This window comes from Dendrobium catenatum, unplaced genomic scaffold, assembly GCF_001605985.2.
Source record: "Dendrobium catenatum unplaced genomic scaffold, ASM160598v2 fragScaff_scaffold_1183, whole genome shotgun sequence".
NCBI classification, from domain to species: domain Eukaryota; kingdom Viridiplantae; phylum Streptophyta; class Magnoliopsida; order Asparagales; family Orchidaceae; genus Dendrobium; species Dendrobium catenatum.
The window spans coordinates 293,122-305,372 of record NW_021319645.1 but is presented as its reverse complement, the minus strand read 5'-3'; the positions used below and the strand labels follow the sequence as shown (position 1 = coordinate 305,372).

Here is a 12,251-nt window from a genome sequence, read left to right as displayed (position 1 = left end):
TTTTCTTTCCTTTGAGTAGGATTTCCTAGTCTATACCCTTGTGCTAATCCCAATTTGGAAAAGATAATGTATGATCCTTAATCGAGAGTTTTCTCGGGCTCCGGCCCGGGATGTAATTAACCACGGGGGCTTGCGCCCGTGGGAAACTTGGCCCCGCAATCTACTTTACCCCACTCGTTCTCTCGTATCGAGTGGGGGAAACCCGTGACTAGGTCGTGTACATTGCTACCCATCGGGGTGTGCTGGCGACAGCATCTATCCCCAATGGTTAGTCGTATGCGCGATCCAATTTGCCCTCCCATCGACCCGTTCGTGTCGAGCGTAGAGGCCTACGATCATTTTGTCCTACGGGATAGTGCGGCCGTACCCTCTGCATTCGAACCCCCGTGAGCGGTGTTCCTTCGGAGACCCACAATAACCTCGATAGATGAGTAAAAGAATAATTAAGGGATTTAAAAGGTAACTTTGTCATGTATATATATATATATGATGGTTAACATTATGGGATCTTAAGAAGATATTAAAGCTATAATTGAGAGAAATCTTAGCTAATACGATATTAAAGCTATAATTGAGATAAATCTTAGCTAATACTCCAATAATTTTGAAAGATATGAAGGGTACTTATTCTCTGATTTACAACAAAATTAGGAAAAACCTATTTTTTACAATCCTTTTTTTTAAATATCATATGTTTAGAGTATTTTTAATATAGAATATATTTTTTGAATTTGTAGCATTACCCATTATATTCAATTGATAAGATAAAATTAAGTAGTTCTTATAGATAGTACTAGAGTGATTTTAGAGTACTTCCAATCCTCGTGGGAATGATACTTTTCTCATCACTTTGTTATTTTACACTGTATGAATACTTTCATAGAACACATCATAATGTAGTAAACCATAATTAAGAGAATAGTAGTGTGTGATTTGTGTGTCAGTGATACATCTCACCCAATTAAGAGATGAAGCGTTTACTCGGGTGACTCACTTAGTGAGTTGTTGAACCTCCATCATTAAATTTGGCAGCTACAATTCTAAGATGACCTTCAGTTATTAGGTTTACTTTGATACCTTATAGGGTGAAGATTAAACCCAGAAACTTCCCAATTACTGTATCAAAAGTACTTTTTAGTTAATTGAGTCTCATAATATACCTCTTGATGGTGGTGAATGTCTCCATTACATCTTCAATGTAATGAATGGGTGACTTTCTCTTTACTAAGAGTTCATCAATCTACAAGTTAATATTCCCCCTCTCTAGTCCTTTAAGAACTTGTCCATCATTCATTAATTGGTCGCCATTTCATTTTTAAAGCTAAAATGGCATCACCTTGAAATAGTGCAAGCCTTTTGTAGTGATGAAGGCTATCTTCTCATAGTTGCCAGGTTGCCTTTTGATTTGTGAAAGCCTGAGCAAGCAACAAGGAAACTCATGAAGGAGTAGCCCACACTCACTTCAACCAAAGCATCTATTCTAGGAAGTTGGTAGCCATCTTTTGGGTATATCAAATTTAAAATATTGAGGCCCGTATACATCTTCCACACCATCACTAAATTAGAAATCCAACCTGTAACTAAATATCCCTTATGAAGTTAGCCACAAAAAGATTTTGCACTTCCTCCTTAATAGGCTTAGCGAGTATATTGAGAGTCTTATTCTTCTTCTAGTTAATTAATTAAGCATCCCTTCTAACATTTAATTGATGGCAGGTGACCTCTTCATCAACCATTGGCATCTCTGTTATCGTACAAGCAAAGAAATCCAAGTGAGGGCTTGGATCAACCCTCCTTTATGCTCATTGTTAAAGGAAGCACCTATTTTAACGATTATATTGGACTTGCACTCTATTGCTAACACTTCCTCCATAACTTATATGGCCTTCAATTATGGAACTCACACTGCTTCCAATTGTAATACTTCTTTTTAGTAAGTTGCCGCTTTCCTTCATGCTCATAAGTAGTAGGTTGCGATCGAAAATTTAATGGTGACGTTTTAGGTGGATAACATGACTTTAAATGTGTTCATAAAGTAATGTTGAAGATGACATTATATATCATCAAGGCATCCACAATGATAAATTTGGCAATTATTATATATAGGTGGTTACCCTTGGCCTAAGAGTACTCCTTCAATATGTTTATGCTACCATGAGACACCATAAAGTAAACCTGAAGTAGGGGTGAGCTAGGAAGAAATTAAATTCATATTGTCATAAATGATAATTGATACGACAGAAGTACAAACTATTCAAATTTGAAAATTATATTTATAGAAATTCATTTCTATCAAAATACTACAAATCTAAAAGTTTATGACTAGGGCAGTGAAAACCACAACATCATTGTGTGGATTCCTTCCCACAGGCTTGTTAATGACAAGGATGATGTTTACTGTAGTTGCTCATGAGATAGACATCTAGTTCACTCCTCCAACCATCACCATTTTTTACTTGTAGGTGAGTATACTCACTCATTGCCCATGATAGCAAGTACTGCTATAATAATATGCATGAAGAGAGAAGGGATAGACTCACGTTCACTACTCTTCATAGAGGCTTTCCTTGGCACTGACCATATTTAAGTAATGCAAATTCCTTAGATTTTTCTACTTTGATGAGCGCCTATATGAGGCTTTATATATGGCGAAGCACTTCAATACCATGGCCATGATCCTTATGGAAGCTACAATACCTGGAAGTTTCCCTATCATGTACTGTCACCTTAATAGGTCTTAGGCACCTAAAGAACCCTTTATTTTGAATGGCCTCTATAAGCTCTGTCATTTAAATTATCAAAGGAGTGTAGGTAGGATACATTGTTGGATAATAGATAACTTCTTTGTCATATAAGGGAGTGATGTGAGTGGAACTGCAATTTTCAATAACCTGGGTTGTAAAGCTACCCTTTGATGCTCAAGGCGATAATGATCTCTTAGAGGGTTTAGCCTTCGATCAACCCTATCCCTGGGACGAACTCTTTCTCTTTCATGGCCTCATTATTATTCTCTTATAGTAGGAAATTTGTAGGGGAGAGTAACTAATAAAGAATTGCCCACCTTATTATATTCTTCAGCATTCACATGGTTGTTGACGAATGAGAAATAGGAGATTATACCAAGCTAAAGGCACATTAACCACCAAAGTGTCGACTATTTTAGTTTCATGAAGAATAGATGACACTTAAATGTGTTATCCATGTTTAGCAAAGAAGTCATTGACTAAAAAAAATTTAAATGGTCAATCAAATCAGTCTTTCCCCTATAAGAGGTGGCCTGACCTTGGTGATCTCTCTTAAAGAAACATTCGCTAGCGAGGGCCCATCTCTTCAAAGTCATCCAATCAATGGGATATTGTCTTCGTCATTCATCAATGTGCAAGTGTAATCAAGAATTGGCATCGAGATCAACACTTTATCTTGTGGCCACTTGTGGCAAATTATCAAGTTTGAAGAACCTTCAAGGGTGATGTCACCTCATACTCGCCTTTGGAGGCTTGCCAAGTTGTCTTGGATTGCCATCATAATTCTTTCTTCCATCTCGGTGAGGTTATGATAAGTGAGATAAATGGCATTCTACATGTTCACTGATGGCTCCAAGTGGTTTAACTCATTGGTTTTGGCCCGCCTTCTCATCTATGGCATCAATCCATGCTTTTTGCACTTGAGGCAATGTTAGATCAAAATTTGTTTATAGGAGACACAAGACCTTATTAAAATGTTGAACCTATGAGCAGGTGAGCTTGACCCGTGTGAATGAAGATAATTCAGATAGTGGAAGAAAGTTTTATATAATGATCAAGAAAGATTTAGATCTCAAAATAACATAATGTTCACTAAATTCAATTAAATTTCCACCTCATTATTGCATATCACCCCTTATTTATAAGGTTTGTTAACTACAGGAAATGCTACAAAGAGAAAAAGTAAAAAAGTATAATGCTACACGATACCTATAAAATGCTACAAGTTATCCTAAACACGTGTCACCTCCTGATTTGTTGAAGGAGAGTGAGGTCAGAAGGCTTCGACAAGTTTCCTTTGGGTGACTTCAATAATACATAATTGATGAGGGCAAATGTGTTTAGGCAAGTATGTGGACAAGTGTTGAGATGAAAGGGGGCCAGTGGCAACAAGTATGTGGGAGGCTTTGAATCATCTGAGAAAAGAGAGGCAATTATTATGTGGACTAGTGGTTGATATTATCAATAACTACTGTGTGAGACCTTAGATCATCTGAGAAAAGAGATGCAATTAAGGTGTTGTCACGAGAATGGAGAGTTTCAAGTTCAATGGTCATGGATAGTTCAGTTGAGAGTCCTATAAGTAAGCGCTTTCTTGTAGCTGAATTAGTGAGGATGTTCGCTATGGGAAAGAGCGAGTGCTTGAGGTCACTTCCAAAGTGAGCAAGTGATTGAGATAGTACTCCAATTATGCGGGGAGTATCGAGCTCCTAATTTGACGTGGAATCCTCAATTTGTCCCATAAAAGGTGAGCTTCTTAGTAAAGCTCAGGCAAGTAGCACCTATTAATCACTTTGGGCCAGTACCATGTGGGCTCCATGAGATTTCCTTTGTCATGATCCGTCAACTATCTATTAAACATATATGAATATAAGCAATTATCATTTATAACATCACAATCGCTAAATTATATATATATATATATATATATATATTTAATCCCCACTCTCATCCTCTCCCCCACACCAAGCCCGATATAGAACTGATCGATCGATCGATCCAGAGGGGTAGAGAGAGAGAGTGTGTGTGTGATACAATGGCCGCCACAGCTGCCTTCTCCACGCCGAATTCCAGCCCTCGTCTTCCTCTCTTCTCCTACCGGACCACCACCAGCTTTCCTCCCTTCTCAATCACCATCCGCAGTTCTATCGCCGACCGCCCGTCCACCCTCTCCGCCAACGCACCGCCGGCCGACCTCCCCCTCCGTAAAATCCCCGGCGATTACGGCTTCCCCTTACTCGGCTCTATCAAAGATCGCTTTGCCTACTTCTACACTGAAGGCTGCGATGCCTTTTTCCGCTCCCGCATCAGACGCTACAACTCCACCGTCTTCCGCGTCAATATGCCTCCCGGCCCCCCTATCTCCGCCGACCCCCGCGTGATTGCTCTCCTCGACGCCGTCTCCTTCCCAATCCTCTTCGATACCTCCGCTGTCGAGAAGCGCGACCTCTTCACCGGCACCTTCATGCCCTCCACCGACCTCACTGGCGGCTACCGCGTCCTCTCGTACCTTGATCCCTCCGAACCCCTTCACGCCCCGCTCAAGAAGCTCCTCTTCTTCCTCCTATCGCATCGTCGCCGGTCTCTCATCCCCGAGTTCCGCCGCGCTTTTGGGTCTCTATTCTCATCTCTCGAATCCGATTTATCAAAACAAGGGAAAGTAGATTTTGGCCCGGGGAATGATCGCGCCTGCTTCGATTTCCTCTCTCGTGCGCTTCTCGGGCGTGATCCGGCGGATTCACCGCTCGGATCTGATGCGCCAGGAATCATCACAAAATGGGTTTTGTTCCAGATCGGTCCGTTGCTCACCATCGGCCTTCCGAGGTTTATCGAGGACGCTACTCTCCACTCCTTTCGCCTCCCGCCAGCGCTCATCCGCGCCGACTACGACCGCCTAGCCGATTTCTTCCGCGAATCCGCCGGTCCAGTGCTGGACGAGGCCAATCGGCTCGGGATCTCGCGCGAGGAAGCCGTTCACAACCTTGTCTTCTCCATCTGCTTCAACTCCTTCGGTGGCATGAAGATCCTCTTCCCCAACATCGTCAAATGGCTCGGCCGCGCCGGCGGGCGTCTCCACTCCCGCCTCGCAGCTGAGGTTCGCGCCGCCGTGCGTTCAAATGCCGGCCAAATCGGGATGCGGGTGATCGAAGAAGAAATGCCACTCGTAAAATCCGTCGTCTACGAAGCTCTCAGAATCGAACCGCCCGTTTCAATGCAGTACGGGAAGGCGAAAAGGGATCTATTGATTCGGAGCCATGATGCTGCGTTTGAGGTGAAGACGGGGGAAGTTTTGTTTGGTTACCAGCCGTTTGCGACAAAGGATCCTAGGGTTTTTGATCGAGCAGAAGAGTTCGTCGGAGATAGGTTTGTCGGAGAGGAAGGTGAGCGGCTGCTGAGGCATGTGGTGTGGTCAAACGGGCCGGAGACGGAAGGGCCGACGGTGGAGAATAAGCAGTGCGCCGGTAAGGATTTCGTCGTGTTGGTGGCGAGATTGCTCGTTATAGAATTGTTTTTAAGGTATGATTCCTTTGAGATTGAGGTTGGCTCGTCCGCATTGGGCTCGTCGGTGAAGCTGACGTCGTTGAAGAGGGCGAGCTTTTGAAAGGGGGAAGAGCAAAATGTTAATTTAAGATGCTTATCGCTTATAAGTTCAGATGTAACTATAATATTAATAAATAGTTTTGGATTGTAATGGCCTATTGAGATAGAGTTAAATTTCAAAATAGTCCCGCCACTATTTGGATATTGTCATTTTAATCCCTAAGTGTAATGTTGCTTCAATTTAAGTGAAATTATTCTGTGCGGAGTATGGACGGGAAAAACTATTCGGACTGTCACACTGTGTACAAATTTGATATACACTATGTACAAATTTGTACATAGTGTTTACACTAACATGTCCGAACGATTCTTCACGTTCAGACTCCGCACAGAACAATTTCTCTCAATTTAATCTTCTGATTATATAAAATTGATCTAGAATAATCTTTTTAAGATTAAGGCTTTGTTTGCCACGGCTTTCTTTCCGTTTCTTAAAATAGCTTTTTAGTAAAAAATAAAATTTTTCTATTAGAAAGATGTTTTAAGAAGTAATAAGAAAGCTATCCCAAACGAAACCTAAAATAGGATCAATTCTGTAAAGTCGAGGGCATAAATTGAAATCAATTTTATATCAAAAAATAACATGATAGATTAGTTTGGATCAATTTAATATAGTCGAGCTATTAAATCGAAAGAATTTAGGCTTTGATTGGGATGACTTTCTTACTACTTTTTAAAGCAGCTTTCTCGTACAAACTTTTAATTTTTTGCACTAAAAAGCTGCTTTAAGAAGCGCTAAAAAAGCCGTCCTAAACAAATCTTAATATTTTGGGACTAAAATGATCATATATGAATAATTTAATGATTATTTTGAGATTTTTCTATTATGAGATATATGGTGGTGGGCGACATGCTACTTTTTGTTATTATTTATGGCTTCTTAGAAACTAGGAATAATATGGATAGTGCTGGAAATGTAAAGTTAGTTGTTTGATGACGCTTAATGGAGCCATAGATTTATGGCATTATTGTACCAACGGCTTTAATAATTCATCACTAGTCAATGATGCACATGCATTAAATGGATTTCAAAGCCTTTTGTTATGTAAATTTACATGATAATATTGAATTTTTTTCATATATATATTTTTGGGTGTCCAAATTTGTTGTTCATTAGTTAAAAATAAATTTGAGAGTTGTAATATGTGGATTTGAATGTTCTTCTAATTCATAATAAAAATTTATTTATATCTTGAAATTTTTTCTTATATGTGGATTTTCTTATTAATGTTTGATTTTTTTTTCTTTCTTTTTTATTAAATGGCTTGGTCACATAAAATGGCGACCTTCTGATGACCCAGTAGGAGATTAGATGTATTAGATTTAACCAATATTCATAAAGATAGTGATAGACCTAAAAAAATTTGACTAAAAAATATTAGAAATGATATTTCTTTATTAAATTTAAATGAGAATTTCACTCTTAATCATACATAATGCATAAAAGGTATTCATATTGCTGACCCCACGTAGTGGGATGAAGGCTTGATGTTGTTGTTGTATGTAGCTCATTCTAATCCGTTGGTTTAGAACTTTAGGTACTAACCAAGATGTCTTAAGTATGCAAATCATCTTGATAAGTTGGTTGATAACTTTTGTTATCAATCAAAGATTTTGAGTTTGAAGTTTGCATATGTGATGTATGTGTGAGTTTATTAATTAGCCTAAATGTTCAAAACATAAGAAGTCCTGCGTTCAAAACTTATATGTATGATGTGTATGTGAGTGCCTTAATTAGCTCAAATGTCCCTACAAAATGTTAAAAAAAAAATAGACGGAATTCAATTATTCGTTTATCTAATTGATTAAGATTTAAGTATTTATAGCAGACAAATTCATTTAATAAATTCAATATTATATTAAGATGAAATAATTTTGAGTTGATTATCTATTCTCCTTTAAGAACTTAAGGCTATTCGTTCAAAATTAAAGCTTTGTTTGCTATAAATTTCTTACTATTTTTTAAAACATATTTTTATTACAAAAGTTTCTAATTCAAAATAAATTTTTATTAAAAAGTTACTTTAAAAATCAATAAAAAAAACTACCTCAAACTAAGCCTAAATCAAATCAATAATAACAAAGCTAAAGCAAATTTAACTCACCTAAAATTAAAAATTTTAATTTTAACTTATGAATTAAGATTTAAGAACTTAATTATAAGATTTGGCTCTAGTTCAAAATCAATCGTTTTGATTCAACTTAGGCCTCGTTCGAGAGGGATTAATTTTGCCTTTTTTGTTTCAAAACGACAAAATTACTTTTGAGTTGCTGTTTGTATGTGTCATTTTTATAAAACTATTTTTTATGTAACTTCATTTTTTGTACTGTTTTCATAAACATTTTAGCATTTGACTTTCTATTAGAAACATTCAATCTCTCAAACAAATTAAAGCTACCTTTTACAAAAGGCGTCGCAAACGAAGCTTTAATCAAATGACCACAACTTTTGGCAATAAAAGGAAATTATTTTGAAATTAAAATTTTAATTATTAGTTAAGGATGGATTACATATTCCCATAACTTTTTTTGCACTTTTGGCAAAAAAATAATCAAGATTGTATCCCTTTTGTAATAGAACTCTCAATAATAGAGAGAGAGAGAGAATGATTTTGAAATATTTTGATTTATAAAAAACTTGGAAGCCTTTAGAGACAATTTTTGAGTATTTGGATGGATGCTCATTATAAAAAAATTATTGTAGATTAAATAGATGGAATCAATTCGCTTATAAATTGAAAAAATAATTATAAAGAAATAATTTTTATTGAAATAATAAATGAAAATTTTAATGCAAATAAAAAAAATTCAAATATATTTATAAAGTTCGACCCCTTCACTTATACATGAAATATGCAATTATTTCCCAATTGACTTTATAAATGAATGATAACATTTTTGTGACAATTTTTTAGTTTGATAGTGATAAATACTTGAATTTGCTCAGTCATTTTTACGTCATTTACAATTTTTTTTAATTTTTTTTTATTTTTGTAAGTGTCTTTTTAATTCCAACGTCAAATAAGATCTTTACTAGTTGTTTATTAGTACCAAGGTTTTCAGAACCGGACCGGACAACGAACCGGAGGAAGGAGAGGTTCACGGTTCGACCGGTTCGAATCGGGATCGAACCGGATGACGTAATAAATAACAATATTATTAAAAAAATTAAAATTAATTATTAACTAGTAGAATAATGTATGAAACCTAACTTGCACGCTCATTTATCCTAGACTTATGTTTCTGACCAGAACAGAAAACTGAAACATTTAGTTAGGGAATATTTCAAACTCTATGATTTTCACAGTAAAACTTCTTGACTTTATACAAAAATAAAACTGGTGTGACAGTCCTATTCAGGAAGGATTGCAAGGCCAAGAGAGTCATGCCTTCTCGCCATTTCTAAATTTATTTAAACTGGTGTGACAGTCCTATTCACAAGATACTTTGGCTCGGTTTGCACCAACTTTAATGACAAAATTCATGCATTGAGCTTATTTTCATCACTACTAGAAAGCTAGGCTCAATCCCTAAAACCCCCAGCAAACCGAAATTTGAGAAAATGAGAAAATGCAGGTTTTCGGTTTGATTTCCAAGCCGAAGATCATATGCAGCAAACTGAAATTCGAAAAAAAAAATTACATTTTAGAATAGGAAAATCAAGTTAAAAACATACATGAAAAAAGAAAACAACCATTGATTCATGTATGTGTTTTTGAGTTTTTTTTTTTTTTTTTTAAATAGAAACAAAGGAATGAAAGGAATCAAGGATACAAAAGTTTTAAAAACATACATAGAAGGCTCGTAAGTGTTTGCCTCGTCTTCGCGAACGAGCTCTCCTCTTTCGGTGGACGACGGCGTAGCCTTCGCGAGTTTGCGACGGACGAGCGTCTGGGGGAAGAGACGTCGGGAAGAAGTAAAGAAACCGAGCAGTCGAAATCGAAAGAAATGAAATAGGGTTTGGATTTTTCATTTTTGCATTAAAGAAGCATGCTCAGCGTGCGATCCTATTCCTCGCTAAGATGGCGGCTTTTTTCTTGAAGGCGGTTTTTTCGAAACCGGGACCAGTCGCCGGTCCGAGCGGTCCAACTCCGATTTTTGCATTTCCCGGTTCTGATTTGAACCGTAACCGGCCGACCGACCGGTTCGCGGTTCAACCGGTTGAACCGACCGGTCCGGTCCGATTATGAAAACGTTGATTAGTACGCATGCAACAGTAACCAACATAATAGAAAATAAGTAAAATACTTATAATAACAATTAATTAGTAAGCAGTTGAAAAACAAAGTAGATAAAAATTAAAAAAAAAAAAAGATAATATAAAATTAGTAATTTGTTCAACAATATAAAATAAAAAAATAGGATAATTGTTTTTAAGAGTTCTCTTGCAACGAAATTAAAAACTTCATAGGTTTTTATTACACACATTACTTGGTCCTCTGAATAAAGTTTAATTTATCAAGGTGTAAATCTTGTTCTACAAAAATGTGTGTGTCGTGTCAAGTAATAGAGTGATGAGAAGAGTATCATTCTCATGGGGAGCTTGAAATTTATTAAATTTAGTACTGCCTAAAGAGTAGCCAAAACAAAACTAAATTGCAAAAAGTAGATGTACAATAAAATAAAGAGCATAAAATAAAATGCGGAAAGAAAAAAAACAAGTAAATCAGATTTTTATAGTGGTTCAGTCAACTTGACCTACATCTACTCTCTGAAGTCATCTTCAAGTATTGCACAAAACTCTTAGTGAATCTCCTTCAGTTCCCACAGCTATACAGAGAAGCTCTTATAAAATTACTTTCATCTCCTTGGTGCGGTTGAGAACCAAAATCACTTTCACCCTCCTGGTGATGCGGAGTAGCCCAAATCACTTTCTCTCTCTTAGTGAGGTGGTGTAACCCAAATTACTTTCACCCTCCTAATGAGGTGGAGTAGCTCGAATCACTTTCACCTTCCTGATACGACATATTAGCTAGTGGTCCTTTGACACTAAAGGGGTCTTTCCGGAGCTTCCTCAAGACAAACCTTGACACATTGAGGAACTTAGATGCAAGTTCTCTGGTGCAATCATGTGAAACTCTCTCTCACACTCCCTTGAACCAACGAGGATCTTTCTCCTCTCTCACAACTTTACCCTTTCTCTCCCTTGTTCAAAACCCTCTCTTCAAGCTCTCACTTATAAAAGACTCAACCCTTAAACTACCAAAGATATTTACAAGGGTTATTAAGAGAGTTTAAATAGTGAACTTCCAAAAATCCTAATAATTCAATTTTGCCGCCTGTGTTTGTATATCACAATATATGGATCATAGAGTACTATTAGTTCAATTTTCTCACTATTAATATTGTAAAATGAATAGTAATACAATATAATCAATTCAATTTTTTACTGATCATACTAGATGAATGAATAATATTACAGGAAGATTAGTTCAAATCAAATATCAGATCATACAAGACAAACCAAAATTAGTCTAAAGTGTCATCAGGTGATTCATATACTATGAACTATGATCACACAATACAATCTGTGATCAATTCATATTTGGTTTGATTCTTTAATTATCTTACTTAAATTAGACAATATTTTAAAAGATTGTGCAATACAAATAGGCTCGTATAATATGAAGAGTTTCATTTTCAAAATTCAAATTTGCCTATTTTAGGTAAGTTGGATTCGCCGGTGAGATTTCTTAATTATAACTGATCGTCTAATATGATATGATGCTCATACTATATGATTAGTTATAACTCAAAATTATTATTTTTATTTAAATTAACTATTTTAATTAATTTATATTTCAACTGATTGTACAATTCGATTTAGTTTGTACAGTACAATTGATAGAAAAATTAATATTTCTTTTTCACTCCCTTTGTATGTGTGCACTATTGCTAAGCTAATAT

General features: G+C 36.5%; 1 protein-coding gene across 1 annotated transcript; it reads left to right on the top strand.

Annotated features, from left to right (window-relative positions):
* The first annotated feature begins 4,684 nt into the window (after window positions 1–4,684).
* Window positions 4,685–6,480, top strand: LOC110100164 (allene oxide synthase 1, chloroplastic). The gene has a single exon (XM_020827593.2). The coding sequence runs from the start codon at window positions 4,780–4,782 to the stop codon at window positions 6,343–6,345; it is 1,566 nt and encodes a 521-aa protein (XP_020683252.1). The 5' UTR covers window positions 4,685–4,779; the 3' UTR covers window positions 6,346–6,480.
* Window positions 6,481–12,251: the final 5,771 nt, after the last annotated feature.